The 26006-nt window shown below is 42.7% G+C and overlaps 4 protein-coding genes across 6 annotated transcripts; 2 read left to right on the top strand and 2 right to left on the bottom strand.

The window, feature by feature from the left end:
• Nucleotides 1-4438: 4438 nt before the first annotated feature.
• LOC110861521 (ribonuclease Y) lies at nt 4439-5773 on the bottom strand. Of its 2 annotated transcripts, none has more exons than XM_022110648.2 (3): nt 5488-5773; nt 5110-5393; nt 4439-5034 (listed from the first exon to the last, which is right to left on the bottom strand). In XM_022110648.2, exons 1-3 carry the CDS (start codon nt 5632-5634, stop codon nt 4635-4637), a joined length of 831 nt encoding a protein of 276 aa, XP_021966340.1. In that variant the 5' UTR covers nt 5635-5773; the 3' UTR covers nt 4439-4634. The 2 variants fall into 2 exon arrangements, with proteins under 2 accessions (XP_021966340.1, XP_021966341.1); XM_022110649.2 differs by having other exon boundaries at nt 5110-5285.
• Nucleotides 5774-5937: 164 nt separating this feature from the next.
• LOC118433126 lies at nt 5938-7779 on the top strand. Of its 2 annotated transcripts, XM_035844767.1 has the most exons (3): nt 5938-6397; nt 6463-6747; nt 6823-7779. In XM_035844767.1, the coding sequence occupies exons 1-3, from the start codon at nt 6371-6373 to the stop codon at nt 7153-7155; spliced, it is 645 nt and encodes a 214-aa protein (XP_035700660.1). In that variant the 5' UTR covers nt 5938-6370; the 3' UTR covers nt 7156-7779. The 2 variants fall into 2 exon arrangements, with proteins under 2 accessions (XP_035700660.1, XP_035700659.1); XM_035844766.1 differs by having other exon boundaries at nt 6463-7779.
• Nucleotides 7780-8067: 288 nt separating this feature from the next.
• LOC110861554 (ras-related protein Rab-40C) lies at nt 8068-25947 on the top strand. Its single transcript, XM_022110688.2, has 7 exons — nt 8068-8755; nt 16698-16772; nt 16886-16965; nt 17075-17124; nt 17195-17274; nt 24802-24881; nt 24975-25947. The coding sequence occupies exons 1-7, from the start codon at nt 8606-8608 to the stop codon at nt 25789-25791; spliced, it is 1332 nt and encodes a 443-aa protein (XP_021966380.1). The 5' UTR covers nt 8068-8605; the 3' UTR covers nt 25792-25947.
• On the bottom strand, nt 18752-20795 carry LOC110861552 (endoglucanase E-4). The gene is made up of 7 exons (XM_022110686.2): nt 20551-20795; nt 20327-20478; nt 20189-20255; nt 20059-20127; nt 19807-19987; nt 19266-19736; nt 18752-19202 (listed from the first exon to the last, which is right to left on the bottom strand). The coding sequence occupies exons 1-7, from the start codon at nt 20771-20773 to the stop codon at nt 18983-18985; spliced, it is 1383 nt and encodes a 460-aa protein (XP_021966378.1). The 5' UTR covers nt 20774-20795; the 3' UTR covers nt 18752-18982.
• Nucleotides 25948-26006: the final 59 nt, after the last annotated feature.

Below are 26006 nucleotides of genomic sequence, written 5' to 3'. Positions count from 1 at the left end.
CGTTTTTTCGTAGCGGTCTCAAAAAATAAAATCTCTAGAAATTTTCGAAATTTTGTATAAAAAATATTTTTTGCCTCAGATTTTCATGAAAATGGTTTTCTAGACTAATGAAACTTTGCTGAACAAGAATATTAAGGAATTTTTTTAGTTAAAAAACCTACAGTGCAGACTCCATATAGCCCGAGTCAGGGACATAGTCCCTGACTCAAAAAGTCCGAGCCCGCTTCTAATTTTTTTCCGAATTGACCGACATAATAGCACCAACTTCCGCGTTGTGGATGGTTTAAAGTTTGTTAGATAGTTTCTACCATTGGGTACCAAATTTTTGAATTAGTTACAAATCATGTGCCTTGACCACCATGACCAGTGGGCTTCTTTAACATCCTGAAGTTCTAAGCTGTATGCATATGCTATCCAGCAGTGGTTTTCACTTTTTCAGCCTCCATATCAAATTTCAGCTCGATATAACGATTTGGAAAAATCAGTATGGGTCACCCCATAGGGTCACTCTGGTCGCACTTTGCTCTCTTTTAACTTCATATTCTTTAATTAGAAGCCATTAAGTATCATTGTGCCGGATTTCATCTTGTTAAAGCAATTTCTAAAAATCGGTACGGGTCACCCCACAGGGTCGCTCCAGATAAAAATTTTACCAATATCATCTCATATTCTTTCATTAAAACCCATAAGCAACCTCTCCACCAAATTTCAGCTTGTTATGACGATTTTGAAAAATCGGTATGGGTCACCCCCTAGGGTCTCTCAAGATGAAAATTTTTCCACCCTGAAGTTATTTTTTTCTATTAGGAGCCATTAGCAACCTCTGTACCAAATTTCAGCTCTCTACAACAATTTTGAAATTTTGGTGCATAATACCCCACCCACTCCGACGACCCCCACCGGTGAACCACTGAACCGATTTCGCCCATCATCGAACTCGTTTCCTAACTTTGTCCAATATGCATATAGTAAAAATTTCAAGTCAATCGGTTCAGCCGTTTTGGCTCTATCGTGCCGGACAGACAGACGGACAGACAGACAGACGGACGGACATGACGGTTCCATAAGCCCTGACTCGGGCTAAAAACTCCCTATATTTCATACAATTATCAGATTTACTGTTTTAACAAAGCCTTGTTTGGTTTATTTTTCTTTCTTAAAATGCAATATATTATTTGTACCTTGGACAAAAACAACGTTTGGTATTTTTAAAGTCGTAAAATGTGGGGGCCTTAAAAGTGAATAAGTTGTGTGCACCAACGCCTTATGTGCTGCAAGTTAGCCGTGGCCGAAATTCAATTTAGACGTAGCCGTGGTCGATACAAGTTAGACATGGCCGTGCCGAACAATTTCACAAAAATTGTATTTTACCCCAAAAATTTCATTTTGCCCCAAAAATTCCATTTTACCCCAAAAATTTCATTTTGCCCCAAAAATTCCATTTTACCCCAAAAATTTCATTTTGCCCCAAAACTTTCACTTTACCCCAAAAATTTCACCTTACCCCAAAGATTTCGCTTTGCCCCAAAAATTTAACTTTACCCCAAAAATGTCATTTTACTTCAAAAGTTTCATTTCACCCCAAATTAAATTAATTATAAATTATAAATTATCATTAGAAATTAATTTACTTATAGCGGGATAGTTAAATTAGTTAACATTCTTTCAAAGTAAAAACAAATCATTGAAAACCAAGTTATAGAGGTGTTACTCCATGAGTTATGGTAATGGACCTGATGTCGAAAATCGACTTTTTTGAAATACTTGAAGTATGTGTTATAGGACCGTAAAATATACAGGAAAATCATTTTCCTCAAATTTCTTAGTGGTCAATGGTCCTTCCTAGAGTTGCCACTTCACCTCAGCTTATTGATTTATTCGAGTAAAGCCGAGTCGAGTTGACCTCACTCAAGTAAGCCGTCGACTCAATGAGTCGGCTTAATGAGTTGTGACGACTCACTCACTCAATAAGCCGTCTGGCTCCGCCTCCTCGTACTTACACACATGCACAAACAAACTCTGTTCGCTCCAACTTGTAAACACAAAATGTATGCACACGTATGTACATTTGCTTCGTCAATAAGCTGCCTCGACTCACTCAGATACTTAATGAGTCGAGTTAAGCCAAGCCGGCTTGCTTCGACTCAGAACTCAATAAGCCGGCTTACTGGCACCAATAGTCCTTCCGTTGATATACCGCCTTTACGCAGCCGCTAGGGCACGCAGAGGCTCCAAGTTTCATATCAACCATGGGCCAATACAATTGCGGGACTTTTTCTCGTTTTATGAAATTAGGTCACAGTGGCCGTTTTTAGGTCAAAATTCACAGCATGTCAAGTTTGCCTGAAAAGTCAAAGTCTCGATCGGCAAGAAGCTTAAGAATATATATACTTTGGCTTTATATACATATAAATATATATACTGAGGATCACAGATCGTATTTGCACAGGTTTTAAAATTGACCTCAAACCTACACTCGGCGTCGATGTATTTGTTTCGATTATTCAATACGTTCCTCAGACCTTTGGCTAGCCACCCTATATCGCCGTTTTCACGAATTCACTAGTTTTTCTATATTTTCGAGAGCAATCTTCTTCAACTCCACCTGAAGGTTTTTCCGAAACACCAAAAAAACTGGAGCTCGTCTGAGAAGAAGCTATGGTTTCATGGCCATGGAAGCGTGGGCCATAAGAATTAGCGTGGGCCATAAGAATTAGCGTGGGCCATAAGAATTAGCGTGGGCCATAAGAATTAGCGTGGGCCATAAGAATTAGCGTGGGCCATAAGAATTAGCGTGGGCCATAAGAATTAGCGCGGGCCATGAGAATTAGCGTGGGCCATAAGAATTAGCGTGGACCATAAGAATGGCCAATGGTAAGACTTATGGCCAATGGTAAGACTTATGGCCAATGGTAAGACTTATGGCCAATGGTAATCCTTATGGCCCAGGGTAAGGCTTATGGCCCATGGTAATCCTTATGGCCCATGGTAAGACTTATGGCCCATGGTAATCCTTATGGCCCATGGTAAGACTTATGGCCCATGGTAAGACTTATGGCCCAAGGTAAGACTTATGGCCCATGGTAAGACTTATGGCCCATGGTAAGACTTATGGCCCATGGTAAGACTTATGGCCCATGGTAATCCTTATGGCCCATGGTAATCCTTATGGCCCATGGTAAGACTTATGGCCCATGGTAAGACTTATGGCCCATGGTAATCCTTATGGCATATGGTAAGACTTATGGCCCATGGTAAGACTTATGGCCCATGGTAATCCTTATGGCCCATGGTAATCCTTATGGCCCATGGTAAGACTTATGGCCCATGGTAAGACTTATGGCCCATGGTAATCCTTATGGCCTATGGTAAGACTTATGGCCCATGGTAATCCTTATGGCCCATGGTAAGACTTATGGCCCATGGTAAGATGTATGGCCCATGGTAAGACTTATGGCCCATGGTAAGACTTATGGCTCATGGTAAGACTTATGGCCCATGGTAATCCTTATGGCGCATGGTAAGACTTATGGCCCATGGTAAGACTTATGGCCCATGGTAATCCTTATGGCCAATGGTAAGACTTATGGCCAATGGTAAGACTTATGGCCAATGGTAAGAATTATGGCCAATGGTAAGACTTATGGCCAATGGTAAGACTTATGGCCAATGGTAAGACTTATGGCCAATGGTAAGACTTATGGCCAATGGTAAGACTTATGGCCAATGGTAAGACTTATGGCCAATGGTAAGACTTATGGCCAATGGTAAGGCTTATGGCCAATGGTAAGACTTATGACCAATGGTAAGACTTATGGCCAATGGTAAGACTTATGGCCAATGGTAAGACTTATGGCCAATGGTAAGACTTATGGCCAATGGTAAGACTTATGGCCAATGGTAATCCTTATGGCCCATGGTAAGACTTATGGCCAATGGTAAGACTTATGGCCCATGGTAAGACTTATGGTCCATGGTAAGACTTATGGCCCATGGTAATTTTTATAGCCCATGGTAAGACTTATGGCCCATGTTAAGACTTATGGCCCATGGTAAGATGTATGGCCCATGGTAAGACTTATGGCCCATGGTAATCCTTATGGCCCATGGTAATCCTTATGGCCCATGGTAATCCTTATGGCCCATGGTAATCCTTATGGCCCAGATGAACATGTTTCAAAATTTGAAGAAATTGAAGAAATGCAACTTGAGACACAATTTCAAAATCCGCATACAATGCCACTTTGAGATGAGGCTTCATGTTCCCTTGAGGAGAACTTAAAATTAGTTCTCCGCCGTTAGTCTACATTGAAGACTATTCAGTGAAATTTACATGAACATTACGTTTTAAAATTCTGTACTTTTAACTTAACAAAGTGGTCAAATCAGACTTTAGATCACAATTTCTACCTAACTAATGAAGAAGAAAATTTTTAAATTTATTTTATTTTATTTATTTATTACGATTTTTGCGTTACATAATTTATGAACGGCCCCTAAGTACTTATGAGACATTTTTTTCCTTTGCGAATATTTAGGAGACGCGAAAATTTACTTCCGACAATTTATTACTGTTGAAGCTCAATAGAAAGACACATAATACTAATTTCTGATACGACACTAAAAATTAAAAGTTATTGCCGTTGTCGGACTCGTTGTCGTCTTGGTGGTGGTGGTGATGATGGGGCAGCATCCTCGTCGTCCTCGGAATACTTTGGCGTCGTTCTCACCACTGCAGGGACGATTCGCTGCTGGTGAAATTGTTGCTGTGGGCGTGGTCGTTGGTACTGGGTCGTAGTCGGCGTACGAAGGCTGGAGAAACCAGTCACTGCTGTGTCGCCCTGCAGGCGTTGGTTGTGGGAGGCAGGCTTGATGTTGAGGCTCCTCTCCTTCCCCTCCACTGCAGTCTCTCGCTCCACCAACGCCCATTCTCGCTGTCTCGACGAGGCCTCACGCTCACGGCTCAATCGCTCAATCTCCTGTTCTCGAGCTTCCGCCATCTTCAAAATATCTTGCTCACGAGTTGCCAATTCGCTAAATAATGAGCACGCAATTATTTCCATGCGCGTGTATGAACTTATTGTGGTATCGCATTATAGACAAACTCACGCTTCCCTCTGAGCCAGCCTGGCCTCCCTCTCCTTGAGTCTCTTGTCCACGTGGAGGGTACGTTTGTCGAGGTCTCTGCTCCTTTGGTCGAGATCGGCATCTCGAGCGTCCAGGGCGACTTCTCTCTGTGCTAGGACTTCTTCTCGCTGCGCATAAGCCACCGCGGACTTATCAACCTGCGATTCACGAACTCTTAGCGACTTTTCTGTTTCGAGCAGGAGACGTTCTCTCTGCGCCACTGTCAACTGAGCGTACTCTGGCTCCTCCACCAACTGCTCATTGAACTACGAGGGGGTGAGGTCAACATTAAGTTCGGGCCAGAAGACGAGAATAGTTGGGAACGATATGGTCAGAAGATACGTTGACAAGTTTGCATACCTTTGATTGGGGTTGAACCCTTCTGCCTTGTCCCGTTGAGGAGAAACGTACGCGTTGCTGCGGCTGAGATTGCTGTGCATCGACAATTACGGTACAAATCAGAAGTGCCACCCACACTTGTATGTATTTTCCCCACATTTTACCCATACTGTGGCGAAGATAATCAACTTAAAAAACAATATTTTAGTGTATGCGCATGTCTAAATGCGTATTGTATAATATTCACAACTCCAATCGCACCACGAAACAATTGATGACTTGTCGAAGGGAGGAATAAAATGAAATTGATTGTAGAAATAGGTCACTCGACATAGCGGTTGAGTGAGAGATAGTCATCACTGGATCTAAATACGTGTGTGTGTGTGTGTGCGTGACTGCTGTGGTCACTTTTGGTATACAAATCAGATCACTTTCACTTTCTGGTGACTCGACGACCTCCAATCTACATATTTCCAACATCGTCATCCTATAAAGTCAATTTTCACGTGATCGATTTGCAGGTTCACCTTGTTTCGCTATTTTCTATTTCAAGAGACATGTATGTATCTCCGGTATGGAATAGTGTTGGACGGACTCCGCCTGTGGAAAGTTATTTCACTGAATGGTATCAGATGCTGTACCATTCAATATGCTGTGACATATTTATGTCCCAAGGTGACTTCCCAAGGGATTGAATTTTGATACGATTTTGGAAAAATATTCACCAATCACCAATGGAGAATCTTTGAAAAATTCGTATAACAGCTTCTCGTGATTCAACCATTTCGCTGATTATAATAATATCGAAATTAGAAATGTATAACAGTCGATTCGAGCTTCAAAATTAATTATTAATTATCAAAATTATTAAGTCACATTTTACAATCACATTAACTGTACCACAATGTCAGGATTTTATACTGCCAGTCAAGTAAATCCTTACACGCGATCAATTTCTTGACAAAATACGATTGTGTTAAATAATTCTGAATCTAGTTCGACCATGCATTTAAGCCCACTAAACTTCGGAACTGGGAGTACGGTACGAACCCCTGGCCTGGAAAGTATGCAATTTGTTCTCCCATCCGGTGTGACAAGACGGAATTTATCGCCTGTGACAACGGCCACCTCTTCCCTTGTGTCCCCCGAAACGGTTGTACGTCCCCCTGGGGAGATTATGCCACCTGGATTTGGGAGCAGACAAAGCCGTGCTGTTGCATTCGGCAACTGCGACATCCTGAGCAATTAAAACCACCCCGGCTTATTTATGTCACCAACGAAGTGAGGATTTCCAAAAATCTGACACGCATACATAAATATGCGAGTCCATTATTCAATAAGGAATTTTGTACGCAGATCCCACGCCCTGGAAAATTTGCATCCGACGCTGCGAAAGAGTTCAACTGTGCAGAAACCAAAGAGGGGATGATGGACGATGTTGCGTCTGGTCGTGATCCGTGCTGCCCTGGACAAAAACGTCCAGGACCATACGTCCAAGTGATGGGGCGACAGATGGTTGGAGACCGGGCGGCCATGAGGAAGCAAATGATGAAAGAACGGAGAGCGTTGAAACGTTCCGTGATGTCCAAACGTGGTGCCCGCTGCCCGGATGTCATCACATTTCGGTTCTCAATGGGATGCCCGCCCGATTTGTGTCAACCTTGTAAAAAACCAGCCTGGCGTAAGTAGGTGTATAATCTTCAATCAAATCGCCCCAAAATTCATGTTGAGCTTTGTCAAATCAGAGAAAATAATAAACGTCTCGTGCGTTCGTGCTATACGTGTCATTTGGCGAAGGCTGGAAAATAGCGACTATTTGTTACTGCGAAAAACTTGAGTGATACTCAAAAAGTATGGATTTTTGCATGATTTGTTGTTTCTTGTGGTAAAAGTAAAGCGTCGCCACTATCTCATCTCATGGACGAGATCAGTTGGACCGAAAACTCCTCGGGGGTTGTGGTTCCTCTTCTTCTTCTTCTGGTTGTTGGGAAATTGTTGCTGGGATGTTTGATTGCATGGTTAGTTTATTAGCAGAAGAAGACGATTCAGGCTTCAGGCTGTTGAACTCCTCCTCAACGAGTTGGCCGTCAGGTTGGTGGACGAGCGGCTTGGGGCATTTTCTCCACTTCCTCCTCTGTATCACCCTCAGCATCAATGTGGAAGGAAGTTGTTATATGCTCGCGATGTTGATCCCACATTTACTTGCGAATTAATAATGCGTTCACTGACCAAATTGGCGTGCATTCCCGTTTTTTCACACAGGACTTCAAAACGGTTACTTGAAATGCTCCGAATTTGTGACCCTTCTGTCCAGCTTCGCCTCCGCCTAAAAGAAGGACATTTCCAATAATTCTTAGCAAGTATCTATCATTCACCATGCAACAATTAGCTCCTGATAAATCTGTAGGCATGTGAAAGATAGCAGGATTGCATATGTACATAGGTACGTTTGGTAGGTATGTATGCGCGGACCAACAATAAACAATCCACACCACAACAAGAACTACATAGCAATCTGCACGTATATGTATGCTGTGTATGTACGTGGATGCCTGTTATACTGGCATTGTTGGTGGTGCAGGGATTAAAAGACAATTTTGAAGTCAGTCGTCATTCTTCCTCAGGCTTGGAAGGAAACTAGCAAAAGTGGCGACGGACAGCAGCTTTGCTTCTCATCGGTTCACTCCCAGAGAGGATTACTCACCTGTGAACATAAGTGTTGAACAGAGAGCAAAATTAGAACTAATAAAAAAGCGGTCCCCACTTTGCATTAGTTTTGTCTCTTTCTTAAACTCCGTGTGTGTGTGTGTGCTTGACAATTTCGGAGCATTTTTGTCCTCGTTGACGAGGTGGGTTGTTTGTGAATCACTGGAGCACATCTTTCCAAATTCATTTAAATCGTGACATGTAGAGTGGAGACAAAAGGTCCATTTCCCACTTGGATGGCTCTAAAGACGTGTGAATGAGTAGTAGCAGACCTCTCCCTCCACCCACTCGTCGTCCTCTCTTTCCTCCTCCTCACAATAATAATGACTTAAATCACCAACGATCGCAGCGAATTTTTTAAAATAAATTATATGCAAAAAAATCCTCTCTGCCACCCAAAAGTTCCACCATTGAGACTCGATAAATAGTGCTCATGTTTCTCGTCAACGGAGTCTGGGCGCAGAGTGACCGACGTTTCACCTCCTCTTATCTGGACGACGTGGTCAGTGACAACACGGACACGGACACCACCACCGACATCATGAGGGACTCGTTCTTTGAAGACTTTGAGATCGCGATGAAGGTATGAAAAAAAAGATTGCTTATCATCCTCGTTAAGAGGGCGCTTATCAGGCGGAGTTATCATCTCACTCCAACCAAGCGCACTCTTCTTCTCAGGCCAAGTACAACATATTCCCACACTAGAAAAGTGCTCAAGTCCACTTTGCGCGTGATGGATAGACTTGACTCTTGAGTGTGAGAATATTTTGCAAGCTCTAAACTCGCCTCTAGTCCATTCCATCAGATACATTTTATTGGCCATTGGGCAACCTGTTTCATTATGTTTGGCGTTGATGCAACAAATGCCACTGAACTTAACCAGCAGCCAACAATCACAACGACCACAACTTTACTTGCACTTTCTGCCTACCAACAATAACGGTGTGCCCAGAGCCATTCCATTACCTTTGTCTCAAGTTTCTCGAGTCAGAATGCATAAGCACGATGACGAGTTGTTGCGCTATTGCTTTTAAGTTTTTTAATCGAGTTCGATCTCTATCTCTTGTGAGACCCACACGGTTCTATAAGTTCATGTACTTATTCTCTACGTACCTCGACGGAGGAGTGCACATTTTTCTCGATTGTCGTCCGATAGATTTAAATAGAGAATGTCTGCAACTGTTTCGTAATCCCACATGAGCGACGTGGTCATGATGATTGTGTGTCGTCCTCGACAAGAAAATCGCCAAAGATAATATTAAACCTGTCCAAACACCAATTAACATAATTTCCCATAAAGTTCTGTTTGATCAAAAGGAAACGTATTGAATTTCAATTAGCAGAATAAGCCGTAAATTGGTGAGCCTTTATTCAAACTCCTTTTTTAAGGGAGATGGGATGAGATTGGAGATAGACGTCGTCGTCATCGTGGCCAAATACGGCCAACACCACCGCTATGCTGCTTATTATGATTACCTAAACGTAAATTATTCCCTTCACACTGATAAATAAACACACCACTTGCTTGCTTGCTTGATAGTGGATTCAACTCGATTCTCGTATTTAAAGTCAGGAATATTAATTCCAATTCTCAAAGCGATAATGGATAAGTATTTGCAAGCTCTTAAGTTTGGCCACGTTGTGTTAATTGTTGTTGTGACAGGTCTCTCAGTTCCACGGGACATAACATTTTGACAATCACGACTTAATCTCTGTGTGCACTAAGCACTTAATTTGTTAATTAAATGTGTAAGCGACTCGAGACTTATGTCCATTAAAATGGAAAGCAGGTATGCACACACAATGATAATACGACAGGCGTGGATTCGACCATGCACGTATATTTTTCTTGTAAAAGTTAAGCAACATCCAACGCCAAATATCACGTTCACGTTCATAAATACTGCATAATTCACTAAACAAATTTCCTTACTATTTGCAAAGTATGAAAACCCTTTGACAAAACAGAATGCAAATGTGATTTCAGTTTTCTCCATCTGTCATGACATCAAATTATTTAGTGACGCTCATTTAACGAGTGAATGGGTTGAAAATGAACTTGAAGTGGTTTTTAAACTTGTGGTTTGTCATTTGGTATGAGGAATTTTTAAGAATATATGAAATTAGAATTGCGGTCGAAGTTGTAACGCTTGAGTGACTGGCGACGCTGTTGGAGGTAGACGCGCACATTTTTCCACTGACGATCGTCGTCCACGTCGCACTACCAACAATTTTCTTAGGATAGGATTTCATCTTTTGCTAACGAGAGGACCAACATTCCTAATAACGAGGAGGATACACGTTTTATTCATCCGAATCCAGGCTCTGGCTCGATCTCGAGTTGTGAGTGAGTGGTGTGAACAAGGCGACGTTGGAGATGCTAAACGTGACACCAAAAAGCTAAACACGGGTTGCAATAAATAATGCAAAAAAGCTCATTGTCGCAATTTTGACAGGACGCAGAACACGTAATAAACCTAAAAATTATCCTTGTTTTTCTCTCGTTGAGCTCGTCACATAAATCTGAATGCTCGAGGTTGGGCGGTCTTGTCACGAGGACACAGCTTCTGAAAGGGGAGGAGGTACAAGCCCCACGAGAAAGCTACCCAACATAAAAAACAACAAGAGAAAGTAAAGTGGTGGAAATGTGAGCGTTTTAAATTTGTAATTATCACCCCCACCACCGCAGAATCACAACAAACGCGTCACGGCGGCTGTACGGAATGTCACGCCACGCCATGACAAAAAAGTGCATGGTTATCTCTTCAACCATATGCGTTCATGCCCACTTATGTGCAATCCTAGTTATTGGACAACCACCTCCTCCGCATCCATTCACTCCTCTGGTTCCTTCGAGGAAAATTTGTCACTTTTGACAATTGTTTTGTTAGTTGTCATCCAATTGGGAAGAAAGTTATCCTGTCATCAGCCCCCATTTAGCATGACGAGCAGCATTATATTCCTCACTCAGCCAGCCACACTCACAGGCCACAAACAAACGACACTCGATTCATAACACATAAAAACCATGAGCAAAGCATTACAACTCTAGGCGTGACGATAACTAACTTGGAACCCAATGAGATAAAAAATTAAATTTTCCCCTCCTCCGTCGCTCAAATTGTCTAAAATATCGTGGCTCAATAAACGTATCCAAGTTTTTCGCAGATTCGTGAACGATCTTCGACCCCTTTTTCCCTAATTCTATCAATCCACGAATGTGTACATATCATAATGTGATCATCGTAATAAGTATCTGATTCTATCGAAAAGCCAGAACCAAGAGCAAAACAACTAATCTTTTTATAATGTTTAATCCTGCTGAATACAAGGAACGAGGTCGTCAGAAATCATCCTAATAATAATGCCAATAATAATAATGCGCTGTTTTCTCTCCACTCGAACAGACCATCCAAACAAAACAACAACAGTCTTAAAACTTTGAGCTGAAACAATGGTTGACTTGCTGAGCTGCATAAATATGTAATTTATTACAGTGTGCAATAATTATTGCAGTTTTATGTTAAACATTTCTGCTTTACGTACATAAGCAGCAGCTCTCACCATGCACAACCACGATTAAGCATTACTCACAGTGCGTTAAGCCACCAGTACGATAACTTTCCTACGATTACGATAAAGCAATAGCGAAGGAGACCAAGAAGGGGTTTAAACCAAGAAATTGTGCGTGTCCACGCCATGAATTACACAGGAAGAACAAGTTGATGTACATTAATTCGCATAGCCATTGTCCGACCTCTTTCTTTCTCTCTCATAAAGCACAAGATTCTTTTATTTTATTGTTGTTGGTGGTGGAAAAGTATTAACTCGTTCAGTTCAAAAGTGCAAATCCTGTCATTTTCCACTAGAACACCTATTTACCATCCATATCTGTATATATGCATGCCTGTACTAATCATGTCGTTCATTTCATTCCACCACCACTGCTCAAATTGCCATCACGAGAATTATTGAGCTCCTGATGACAATGGATGCATAATTATTGCAGGAAAATGAAGCAAGGAGGAAATGTAATGCAGCCAAATTTAACGAGAAACAATTGAATATTGGATGAATGATTGAGCAGGTGTCGTTCTAGATATTTTCTCGTCGCACTGCATTACACAAATTGAAATTGCATTTTATTTTCATTTATCAACATCTCCGGATTTGTGCTTCCTTTGAATCTCTTCTGTAGCAAAAAATAAAAATGAATTCGCAACAACGAGTTGATAAAAATGCTCATTTTTAACCAAATAATCCGAGTTGACCCACTTCATTTCATGCACAACAATGCAATGTATCGTCGTCATCATCCGTACAATAATATTATTATTCACTGCATAATATCCATGCCATGTCAGTAATTAGTTCTAATCTAGTTGTGCTTCCCCAGTGACTTGATTTCAAACTCATTTGCAATTACACTTGCTATTTTATTGCTCAGCCTGATGCGGAATGGGATGGATGGACATGCGGACAGACTCCTAATGGGCGAAGGGAATGACTCGTTGAATTGTTTTACCTACTCGTTGTGGGGGGTAGCGACATTTTTAGACCCAGTTGCTCATACAGACAAATAGTGTGTCAATGCCATATTTTGCAATAAAATGCATGTTAAATTAGACTGGAATGTACCACAATATTGTAATCAAGGTAAATCCTAGCCGACTCTGGTGTCGGAAGTTGCGTACGTATATACTCCTGTGCCGTTGCTTTGATAAGAACTAATAACGAGACACGGAATCTTGTCCGCCAATAGATTTAGAAATACATGTTATTTCCGACGCTTATTTTTTATTGCGAGGGGCGATAAGAGTTTGAATTTATCAAGGAATGAAATGGTAGTGATTTGGTCGATGAGATAGATGACCAACATTTCTCATTCTTTTATTGCGTGCGTATCACAATGCGGCTGCCTCCTCAGATACCTTTACGCGGAGTCTAATGTCTACCGGCATTGGTATTATTTTGTATGGATGTTAAATTGAAATTTAATGTCATTTTTATGATAGTTCGCCCCTCTTGCTGGTTGTCACATATATTTTTTTATTGTGCAAATATCGCATGTAAACATATTTAGTGTGGGAGGATGGATGGAATTCCACAGTAGTAAATATGTATGTAGTAACTGGCACCTTATTGTATCAGAGAAAATGGAGCCATGTTGTAAATCTGGCAAAATACGCCAGAAAAAGAGTTATCTTTGAAGACCAAATAAAAAACGGGTTTGCGTTCCACTTATTCCTTTAACCCACGTATGCAGGGCCTTATAAATAAATACATGTACAAATACATACACACCAGGAGGAGCGGATAGTTAGGTGGATTCTTTAGTGACTGCGTACCATTGTTGACTATTTTCATCCAATTTGATTCAATTTGCATCTTATTGGAGTGTTGAAGTGTAACAATGAGAGTGTTGTAGGCATTGTATGGCGAGCAACACCTTCCTCGTCGTCCCGTTCCTCGGGCTTGTCCAACTTTTTTCTTGGCGTTGTTGTTGTGTTTGGTTATTCCGTTCCGTCTCAACCCACCAACTCCAAATTGAAAGCAAACCAAAACCAAGATCCTTCCTCATCCATTTCGAAATGGGATTCAAAGAAATGCCAAATCCTTGCTTTGCGTGATTCAACATGCAGCACATATGTTGCACACTCGTAAAACTGACGACCTATGCGGTACATACTACATACGTGTACCCTGGCAGCGACGTACATATTACGAGATCGGTTCCGTTTTCCCTTGTTAAATTAAGGATGGCGATGATGGTTGGGATGACGAAGGCCGAGCCAGCCAGGTGTGATTTTGATGTCGTTTCGAATTCTAATTTGTTATGATGGTCTCCTGCTCTTCTCCCCTGCCTGAGTAATAATATGCAAAACATGGCGTGGAAATATGTTACCAGTCTCTGTGTCACACTCGCCCGCCTTCGATGCCAACGTCAATAACACTTATTCAATTTGCGTTCTGGTTTGGGCCACATAAATAGCAAATACACTTTCCGACGATTGTGTATGATCCATTTTATTTTCTGTACTGTGAGTTTTTGTGTGAAGTATAATATGCATTATTCTCTACATGCAGTTAATCACCCCACACAACATTTTTACAAATCACGACGATGACCACTACTCAAATGTACATACAAATATGACTTAAAACCCCATAATTTTTTAAGTAAACTTGGCAGTCAAGAGATGAAATTAAATCCTTGTAAACCACCATGTTTAGCCGTAGGTGGTCTTGCTCTCGGACACATAAAATTACGTACTTTATGTGCCTTGTAGTGCATGGCATGCAAGAAGCATAGGTCAGGCCGAGAGACAACCCAGGAAGACGAGCGCTTCGTTGTGTGTGCAAAAAAAGTGGATTTGAGTGTGCAAATGAGAATAAAAGCATTTTCTTTCTTCTCCAATTTTCTCCTTGCCACTAAACTGCGACGCCTCTATTGACCCGTCACCAAACAATAATGGTCATACTTTGAGAACACACTGCACCACGGGGATGAAGATGACTGCTTTATCAGGTTGGCGACCATAAGACCTGTCACATGCCATTGGTCACGCCAGCTCCCATGAATTAATCAGACTTTGTGCCAATTGCATTCACTAAATTATAATTGCAAATAATAATATCCAAGTCCGGTTGAGTCGCATTATTATCACGCTCTCCTCTCCTCTGCTAAATTTCACCCTTACAAAGAAACTATCTTGAAGACTTGAGCTGCTGCTTCTTCTTCGTCTTCTTCTTCTGGTAGTGGTGGTGGGTTCTCATATTTCAAAAGGTTGTCTCCTTTTACCAGCCCATTAATAATTGTTGGCATTTGCTCGCTGCTGAATCATAGATAAGTTTCATTTCATACTTTTTGAAATATTTGGCTCATCTGCAATTCGAAGGTGCAGCCGGTTGTTGTTCTTGTTGGTTGCTAATTATTGCTCCTCAGATTTCCTGCCTCCATCCCTTCTTGGGCAAAATATGTATGTACTCGGCTCTCGAGAGGAAAGTAACGATCAATAATTTTGACCTCAACAACAAATTATTTTGGGAAGATCGACATCCTTGGGCAAGAGTCGTAGTCTCATATTCTCGTTAAAAGTGGATGATGGTTTATGCATTAATAAGAAAAGCCACACGACCAATCCGCCAGCAGAGATGAATTAATTAAGGACATGATATCACTTACTAAGGCAGAAGACGCATTTTTGCTGGTCTGGGCGGAGTAGGTACATGTATATTTTTGTGCACATTAGTCCACTTTCATTACCGTGAAGTATGTACATCTTAATCTGCAGTAATTAATGGAGGGAGGCGATCATATAAATGGATGATGACACGTATGAAAAGTGCTCACTGACAGGTGGACGTCCACCTCCCTCCAAATGCATTCCAAGAGTGCTGACCTGTTTTCATTTCACATTTTTGTTTCAGCGTCTCTCAGCAGAACGACATTGAAGTATCAAATGGATGATGCATGTGCATATTTTGGGGGCTGTGGCAGTCACTATTTACATTATTATTCGCCTGAAAATAAAATTACCTACGGTTCAGCAGACTTCATTTAGCCCGAGTCAGGGACAGAGTCGGTTTTTACATTTCTTCGAACTTAAATAACTCCTAAGTTTAATCGTATAATACACACGTGTGGAAAATTTGAACTCAATTGGTTCAGCTGCTTTGGTCTATCGTTTTTCGGACGGACGGACACACATGACGATTCCATAAGCCCCTCCTCGGGCTAAAAACTAACAGAAATTTGTAAGTAAATATACTCGACACGACATGACACGAGGTCATACTCGCTCACACTCTGATACTTGACTCAAGTAACTTGAGAAGTGTATCCACTCAAATACGCCAATCAATCTCAGCCTTCTCTAATTCTGAGAGTGGTATTCTAATGTATGCATAAAACAAGAGTGGTGGTTATTAGAATCGGCTGAGAGCCTGAGAGGATAATGATTTACTCGAGACAATCATAATTGATGTATCGTGAGCTCAGTGTTTTATGCAAAATGATACAAAGCTCGAGACGAGAAAATGATGGACAGCTTGACAGCCACTCATCATTACATTTTCAAACTTTTGTTTTGTCCGCATAAAATTGCATCCTTATTAAACCACACAAAAAGTGTTTTGTTGTCAAAATCAGTTAATTTTGCACACACTGACGAAGATTTATAAATCTCGTGTTTTTTTACACATGAGCAAGATCCGGACTCAGATTTGGTTGGGTGACAATGCGTTCTCCTCTTTAGGTTTGATTGCCGATTGTTTCCGATAATAAATGGAGTCAGTCCTTCTCTATTCCGCTTAATTGGAGATGAAAGCAGTGATAACCAAGCTGGGAATAATAGGGAATTAAGTTGAGGCGAAGAAGAAAAATATCCATCGAGAATCTCATCTCAGCAAAATTCAGCCTCACAATTCCACTTAAATGGAAATATGTCTTAATTTGCAATCAAAAACATGTTTATCTACACGTGTGATGATGATTAATAGCGTTTTTTCCCATTTGTGATTAGGTGGTCATCGTGGGGAACGGTTCCGTCGGGAAATCGTCCATGATCCAACGCTTTTGTCGCGGCATCTTCACCCGGGTAAGAATATTTAGTCGAATTTGTGACGGCAAATGTTCGCATTATCGACTTATTTTAGCAAAGTATGTGTACTATGACATTGGATAAATCATTTATATCCTACAATTATTCAGGATTACAAGAAAACCATCGGCGTGGACTTCCTCGAACGAGTGATGACCATAGATGATCAAAGTGTCAGATTGATGCTGTGGTAAGTCAGTCACTCAACAATCAATTATGTTGATGAAATATATCGAGATTTGTGATTGATGATTGTGAGTACAATAATCGTAATAATTTGACTCTGATGAAATGTGTAGGGACACGGCAGGACAGGAGGAATTTGACGCCATCACACGCACATATTACCGTGAGTAGAAATTTTTCAGTTATACACGCCATAAAATACCCGTTCATGAAATGCTTATATATTTTTTCAGGTGGAGCAAATGCCTGCGTCCTCGCGTGCAGTGTAACGGACAAAGATTCATTTCTTGCCCTTCCAAAGTGGAAAAATAAGGTGGGTCACATGCATTTTTTGTTCAAACGTTATCATATCGAATTATGCGTGCCACGTCCTCCAGACACAAAGCACACCCACTCACAATAATGGCTCCACGCATTTCAACACATATGCACATACGCGAAATGCATAAACATGTCTATGCAAATGAGTATGTATGTGATCCCGCACAGGGTATTCCTCCCGAATGACAGGAACAGGAACAGTTTGACTCATGCAAAACCGACGACGCCGAGTATTAGATTTCAAGATTAGACAATGACCCTTCACTCACCTCTTGGTAAATAATAGAAGAAAAAGAATGGGTGATCCGTTCGCCAACAGAATTTAAATATTCACGCTGCTGCTGCTGTCAATGATGTGGGTGGCAAAACAATGATATTCGTGGTGGACGTGTCCCCCGGCATAGAATTCCTCTTCTTGGCGACTCTCGAAAATAAATCTTAGCCTCAACAACCACCAAGCAACTCAGCACCCACCACTCGACTTTTGCACCAAGTGTTTGATATCAGTTTGGTAATATATTGTCTCTTGGCTGGGGCTGCGTGTAATGAGTGGTTCTCTCTCTCAATCCGCTCTTGGGATCAAACATTTTTTAACGATTTGACATGACATGGACGAAGAAGATCGGTCCTTGTTCTGTTTGTTGTTGTACTTTATGATGTGGAGTCGTCTAATTTGCATTTCAAATTGCCCATCTCATTTGCTCTACAGGTCTCTTCATTCATGCTAACAAACCGTGCAAACAAAGTTAAACGTCTCTCTCGTTAATAACCCTTTGAGGATCGGCATTTACTTACGTGCAAGGGCTGCGCACACATTCATAAATTGCAAATGAACCGTGTTCTCTGCTAGTAGTGCAATCACGAGGTGATAAAACAGAACGACTGCAACGAGGAATTTATGTAGCAATGCAGAGAAAATTAGTACGTCCACAACCCTAAATTAACAAACATGCACACAGAGATCGGTCAGGTCAAGAATATTGCGTATTTATAAAGTAACGGTGTTTATCATGGTGCACAAATTCAGACAACTACCTCGCATGAGCAATAGTACTAAATACTAATGGTTTAATTATAATCATCACTAATAGGATTTTAGAGTGTAAAGTGGAAGTCCTCATTTTTTCCTGGACTGATCACGCACACGAGTTAAAAATATTAGGATAAAAAATATTTTACGAAAATATGATTATGATTTCCTGTATGAAACTCTGGTGATGTGAAATTGTCAAGCATGTCGAAAAAAATTATTAGTCGATTCGATGATCGCCCATAAGTTTCAGGAGGTAAATATATGGTTACAAGTAGTAACTTACACTCTCATCATGTGAGGCGGCATGAAATGTTCACCGTTCGTGAAATCGAAGTCAAACCATATTTTTTGGCATATGCAATAAATTAGCGGAATGAAGTGACAGAAATGAGCCAGTCTCGCCCATAATATTTCCCACGTGCGGTGTTTTTTCACCTTTTTCGAGAAAATCAATTTATTTTGTACCTTGGCACAAAGTGAATCGAGTTAAAATTTAATGTGGCACTCATTAAATTTTATGGTCTTGTCATTTAACTCTTTTCTTCCCACATTATTGAAGTCTTGTTTTTTTTGCCAAGTTTTCATCATTTTGCCAATTCAACCAAACATTGCGATTTGTAAGTAAATGGTTCTATTCTACATGTATTTTTTTCTCCGTCGTTCATTTCTACGTGCGACAGTAGATGTTGCACATTTCTGACACTGCTCCCTGAAATCCTGCATTGTAGTCGAGCGTGACCTCATTTGCCACGTAGTCCTCCCGGTCGTCCACGTAGTTGTCATTCTGATCTGGACCGCCGACCAGAGCTCCATGCAACACTTGCGGGTTGGGCTCAGGTTTCGAAAAGTCGGCCCAATCGCAAGGTGCGGGACGATCACGGCATGACCTGTGCAAAATGGGTACGATTTAGGATAACGCCTTATCATAACTAAATGGTGAATGGACTGACGATGATGCGTGGTGGGGGCGTTGTGGGGGGTTGGTTCCGAAACCTATGACGAAACTGCGCCCACTGTTTCCCAACATGTAGTCGATCTGCTGTTTGCCAAAGTCTCGATAAACTTGCTGATTGATTCCTGCATTGGCGGCTTGGAGGCAGAGGAAGACGACGTTGGAGGCGTGGCGCAGGGAGCCCCACATGCTGATGAAGACGAGGCCTTTGGGAGTTTTGGGGGCAGTGTTGACCACCCAGTTGCAAAAGCTCTCGGCCGCCGTTCGGTATCGTGCCGCTCCGTCGACGCTGGCGAGGAGGACTTGAACATGAGCCTGCTTCCAGTCCCAGCTCGCCTCGCTTGGACGTCCGCTCAGCCCAAAGTCTGACCACCACTGCTCGTAGTCCGCCTTGTACCCCGCCTCACCCGTCGCCCTGTACAGCCAGGACGCTGACCAAGCCAACTCGTCCCCATAGCCGGAATACGAGCTGATAAGAATTATGCACCCATGAGGCAAATTGAGACTAAAGTCATATATTTACTATTGTGACTTCTTACTCGTAAAACTCCTTCACTTCGGGGAAGCTCTCGTTGTAGTGGCCACGGTACGTTGTCGCAAAGGTGTACAATTCTCGGGCATGTTGCAGCAGGGTGTCAGCATACGACGTGTTTCCGTTCTGTCGAAAGGCAATGGAAGCTGCAGCCATTGCAGCGCTTTGCTCACCAGCCACCTCCGACGCTGCATGAAATTGGTGGCTGGTAAATTGGATCGAAATTCATGCAACTGATCGTGATTTGATTTGCGTTTACCTGGTTTGCTAGAGTTGGCCTGGAGGACGGGTCGAGGTCCGTTAGAAGTCGTCCAGTCTTCGGGTCGACCTAGTTAAAAAAAAGAGTCTCAACTTGCCCCTTCGTTACATTAAGTAACCTAAATAATCACCCCAGTAGTTGTGGTCAATTTCTCCATTCCCGACTTGAACGTAGAGCACGTTTGGGGAGGGATGGTTCTAAAGATTACAAATATTAAGTTTCATGTCCACGTGACATTTCAGTATTTCGACATTTGCTAATTAAAAACCTTGATCATATAATCCATCCCCCATTTGAGAGAGGCCAACGCATTTTCCCATTCACCAGCCTTTTTGTACCCTTCCACCGAGTCCACCATCCCCCAAGCCAGCATGGACATTGCGGATGCCAGTGGAAACCCAAACTTGACAAAGTCACCCGCTGTACATGGAATAATAAAGTTTCGCATACAATCAGACCTTGTCGAAAGATGAATGCCTATTGACCACGCACCATCAAAGTATCCACCCGACAGGTCTTCGCCGCTCAATCCTTTGTCATCCAGGAAGGAATCGCCTCGCCACGGGATCCGGTTGTCTGCTGGAAGTCGCCCCGTCCTCTGCGCCTCGTAAAAGAGGAGCGACTTTGAGATGACGGAGGCATAATCGTACTGCAGTTGTCCTTGAGAAAGGACGATGCAGGACAAAACCACCAGAAATAGGCGCAAAGGAGACATGGACAATATTTGTTTATTTAGCCGTTTGCGTAGACAAACCCAAAGAAAGAACGACTGCAAACTCGTGGGTTAAACTTAAAAGTGGTTCTATTTATATTTATTCATCAACGTCCTTAATCTCTCGTGGTACATATCTCTCTCATCCTGCATTAATTCGTCCCCCTCTCGAAATAGGATCATTTGATAACAATATCAAATGTAACGAAACGAAGTGACATGTGCAAAATTGGTGATTATGTAAACGAGATTATGCCGTGTTACAAATAGTAATTTATCTCTAATAGTAATGCTTAATAAGTAAGTGAGTAGTTTGCACTGTCAAAAATTGTTCCACCGCTTTCGCTAACACAAATAATCGATCATTGTCTTTCTCACTTGACCATGCATGCTCACACTGATAATCTTATTTGCAAAATAATGTGCTCGAAGGTGCTTGAAAACAAAGCAGAGTGGATGAAGTTCGTAATCACATAGGAAAAACTTTCATCACAATGGAGCCCAGTTATTTTTATACGTTATTATTAACAGGCCAACCCTATTCTTTACTTTACTTTACTGTTTAAAATATCCTTATAATTTCTAACAGCAAGCAAAACAAACTGAAAAATGAAAATGTGTTGTCGTTCAAACCCAAGAACAATATGAATCGATTAGAGAATTCTTTAACTCAACTTTTTTTAACAAAAGATGATTTTGTCGTTGAAGAGGATGGAACCACTCAATTTCGGACTCACACGTAACGCATGTGCTTATGGATAAGTAGATAATAGTTGTTGGCTTTCTTTTGTCTGGAAATTCTGTACTTTGCCCTCAGAAAATGAAGTATTTTTTGCAAGGTCCAGTGAGGGTCACTCATTCAGTCGGTCGATCGGTCGTTTTAGGCGTTTTGTTCGTACTTTTAATCATATGCTTTCTTCATTGTTGAAAATGAAACAATTTCAATGTCAGCTCGTACTTGTTGTCGTATTCCTTGGTCTCAGAGTTCGAGGTCATTCCTCCTCCTCCTGGCCCCAAATCTTCTCGAGTCCTTGTTCCATCCACTTTCTCGGCCCCGTTGGGGATGAGGACGTTCAGCGTTATTATTATGGCCAACGGAACAACAACCGAGTGGTCGTGGGGCAAATCAACAATATTCCAAACCCCAAAAGTGGCATGACTCCTCCTCCAGCCAGGCGATCTTTCTCCCACCAATGTTCCACCCTCTTGATTGTCCTGCCGAGGGATGCGACTTCTCGGAGGCCCAAATTCTGGGCTAACTTGCTCGACTACATGCAGAGTCCCAAATTCCTCACGGCAAATCCGACCTACATCCTGCTCCAACTCCCGCATTCCTGGTCAGATATGGCCGACTTTGTCCCCAAATTTCTCACCATTCTAAGATTCATACACACAACTTCGAAGTACATTGTCGTTTCGGAGGACGAGGATGCTCCATCCGTGCATATCGTTTGTCTCCATTGCCCTCTTTACTCTCAGCATGGCCCTGGAGTCGAGCTTCTCTTGGACGAATTCGCCACGATTGGAGAGATTCGAAACTCGATTGATTCCATGTGGCGAAATTTGCACTGTCGCTTGAACGGGACGCAAGTGCAAGTACAGCGAGATTTTCTCGTTTTTAATACACAAGGCAACGTCCCAAATTGCGACGATTTGGGGAACTTTGTTGGCGATCCGCGTCTCTGCATTGTGGACCTGTTATCAAAGGTTCTGGAATTCCGGGTGGTGTTCAACCCTGCCGGGAGTGGGTTCGAGAGTGGGTCGGCCCAGTTTGAACGACTGTTGAGGCATCCTCAAGCCCTGGAGGGAACCATTTCTAACGAGATTGATAATTGGCAGTCCACATAGTGCGTAATATTTCTTTGCCTATAATTTCATAACGTGGTCATGTAATGCTACCTTTTACTAATTTGTTTAGTTTGTACTTCACGTATTCTGCGAAGGAACACCAACGAATTGAATACATCGTTCAGGGCTGGATTACAGATCCGCTCAGCTTTGTAGTCATCTTGGACAGATGGGGTGTGGGCAAATCTGCACTTCTCCAACCGTACGATTCTCGGATTTGGACTCTTATCGTTCTCTCCATTCCTGTCGTGAGTCTGGTCCTTGCCGCAAGCATCAGCATTAATCATCTGCCCACTGAAGGGTCAAAAAACGGGTGGAAGTTGTGCTCTGGAAGCTGCTTCCTAGCGGTCCACCTGAGCCTCATGGTCTGGGCCGCCATGGTGGAGCAGAATCCGAAGGAGCGAATGGTCAAAAAAGTGCTCCTCGTCTCGTTCCGAGTCCTATTCGGCATCTGGCTCCTTTCCACTCTCGTCATTAGCAATGCGTACACCGGGACGGTCATCTCTTTCCTCTGCGCCACCATCATGCCCAGCAATCTGCCCCTCAGCTACAAGGCTTTGCTGGACACGTCCCTTCAACTCGTCGGCGTGGACGCTGTCTATGTCCCTCCTTTCAAACGGATGTTGTACTATTCAGAGATTCTCATCGTCCAGTACTTGTTCATGTCGGGGCTCTCTTCTCAAGCTTCAAACCAGTCGTACCTTTACAGACTTCATAATCGGACCAACTATGTGGCCAATTTCAGCGGCAGCAAGCTGGCTTATCTTCTCGAGGAGGGAAGCTCCATACCCGCACATTTCGTCAGATTGGGCATGAATACTAGTTTGACAACCCCTCGGTGGAGTTTGAGCAAAAATTTCGCTTATCTTTCTCGACAATCAGAGACCACTCGGTTCGCAAACCTGATGAGAAAGGCCAGTCCAGACAGTTTGGTTTGGGAGCCAACAGAAAACTCTGAAATTATCTCGATTCAAGGCGAGTTTTTCTTATTTAATACTTGGCGAAAATTTGGTAGGAGGCATTTCATAATTATCGAATATTTGAAATTTCATAATGTGCTTGCTTATGCAGCAACTTTCGCCTCCATTCGCAACTACTTTTCAATTTTTGTCCGAGCCTACATTCACCGGATAGTGGAGGCTGGTCTCCCCATTTTGTGGAAGCAAAAGGAGGAGGAATTCTTTTGTCTTAATGACTGGGAAGAGTTTGAGTGCTGGAAGGAAAAGTGGGGACGGAAAGAAATGGGCGTCAAAAAATGTGTTAACCTCACACCCGAGGTTAAAAGTGGTCACAAAGTGTCCAAACATCATCATGGTCACTCCCACGGGAGTCACCCTAATGAGGACGGTGGTCAGAAGAAGCAGCCTTTGGACTTGACCGTCCTCCTCCCAACCTTTCGCCTCCTCTCCTATGGCATTTACGCCTCCACTTTCTCCCTCCTCGTCGAATTCGTCATGTCGCTGGCTCTGTCGGAGTCGACATGGGGTGGAACTCGGTTCATGAGGTGAGCGCAGGTGAGCAGGAGATGGAAGAACCAAAAATGCAGGTTGTTGATCTGAGCAAAATGCTGCGACGAATCGCACAATATCGGTAATTCAATCAGTTCGAATTCTTCGTCCTCTATGCGTGCACGACACCACCACCACGGACCGAGTGTGTGTGGCGTGGTTGGTAGTGCAAAACGCCACTGCACCGCATCACACGGATGGCTGATTTGCATTCGACGAGGGTAATGAAGCATAGCCTGGATTCAATCAAACTTGTCGTCGTCACCTCCGAGAGGGAGATGGGCATAAAATTCTTGTTACACAACAACTCCTATACAAAAGCGTCTTATTCGTCGTCGAGTAGTGGCAATCAACTTGCATTGTCTTCCATAAGTGGTGCATTGTTGAAAATCATGATCAGAAATAATACAGGAAATTGATCGCAACACATATGTGTGAGGTTTCTTGGCCATAATAATAATTATAACAACCCAAGAAACGCTCATCGAGGCAAATGAACCATGGGTTTTATAATTAAGGTCTTCTGGCATGACATGCAAAGGTATAATTAAAAACAAGAGTGCGGTGATGTCAATAAATCTTGGTCGCGCAGCGTGTGGTGGACGATTTTAAATTGATTTAGCATGTGGCGAGAAGAGATTGTTAACTAATTCCGTGCTATGATTTGTGTTGCAGGTTTGTCGGGAATGCGGTGACATTCCGATGGTTCTCGTTGCCAATAAAATTGACCTGCACAAACAGGCCGTTGTCGATAGGTAAGAAAGACACGGATAATACGTATAGGCTGACACGTCTCAACTTTTACCTTTATTTATTCACTGGGTTTTCGTTTTGGTCCGTTTTTGTAGTGGTGATCTTGAAGGGATGGCGAGAACGCTTGGAATTCCCAAGTTGTTCCGAACCTCTGTCAAGGACGACGTAAATGTAAACGCCGTGTTCACCTTCCTCTCTTCCGTCTACCTCCAAACGGCCATGGCTCCTTCTCCCGTTCCGCCAGAGGAAGACCCCTCCGACAACCTCCACTCGACCAACGACGCCCTCGCCCTCGTCCCCCAACTCTCCCCACCCACGAGAAAACCCTTCTTCAGCTTCAACCGATCCAACACGAATAACAACAACAACAAGATGGCCAAGCTCAACCAGGTCAACGCCGCCTCCGCCGCCGGAGGTGGTGGCCTCATCCTGCACAGTAGTAGTAATAACAAAAAGAAGGGTGGTGGACTTATCGACCGTGATCGTGTCCTCAAAAATCCCGTCATTCTCACCTCTGCCACCACACCAGTCGGAGTCTCCAACAACAAGATGAGCTTCTTCTCCTCCTCCAAAAAGGGAGTCACGCAACCCGCAGTATCACAACAGCAACAGCCGCAGCCGCAACTGGTAGTAGGTCCTCCGCAGAGGGGAGGAGGGTACGCTATTCTCGGAGGCCATGGGAAAGGTCACGGCTTCATGCTTGACCCCCACCACCCTTCTGGCTACTACCGAAGTGGGGGACAGCAACAACACCCACACCGAACTTATCACTATGCTGCAATTGACCCTACTAGTCGTGGTACTCGTGGAGGAGGAGGAGGCTGGACTGACCCCAACGTTCCATTCAGGTTGGACTTGATGGGAGGAAAGAAGCGGCGACACAGGGAGAGCAGTGGTTGTTCCATCCTCTAATAAACTACCTCCTCGACCCCGTCTTGAAAAAAAACAAGGATCGATTTTGTATCTGTCTGCACTGAATCCATCTTTATATAAAACTAAATTATTGTTACGTATCATGATGTATTATATGAATGAATTATCGCCAATTAAATAAATATTTTATATGTACACACAATTTGAATTTATTCGACTCAAGATGACAAGTATAACTTGGAGGCGTCGGAGCG

Source organism: Folsomia candida, unplaced genomic scaffold (assembly GCF_002217175.1).
Source record: "Folsomia candida strain VU population unplaced genomic scaffold, ASM221717v1 Fcan01_Sc042, whole genome shotgun sequence".
Classification (NCBI taxonomy): Eukaryota; Metazoa; Arthropoda; class Collembola; order Entomobryomorpha; family Isotomidae; genus Folsomia; species Folsomia candida.
This window is presented reverse-complemented; position numbering and strand designations above follow the sequence as displayed.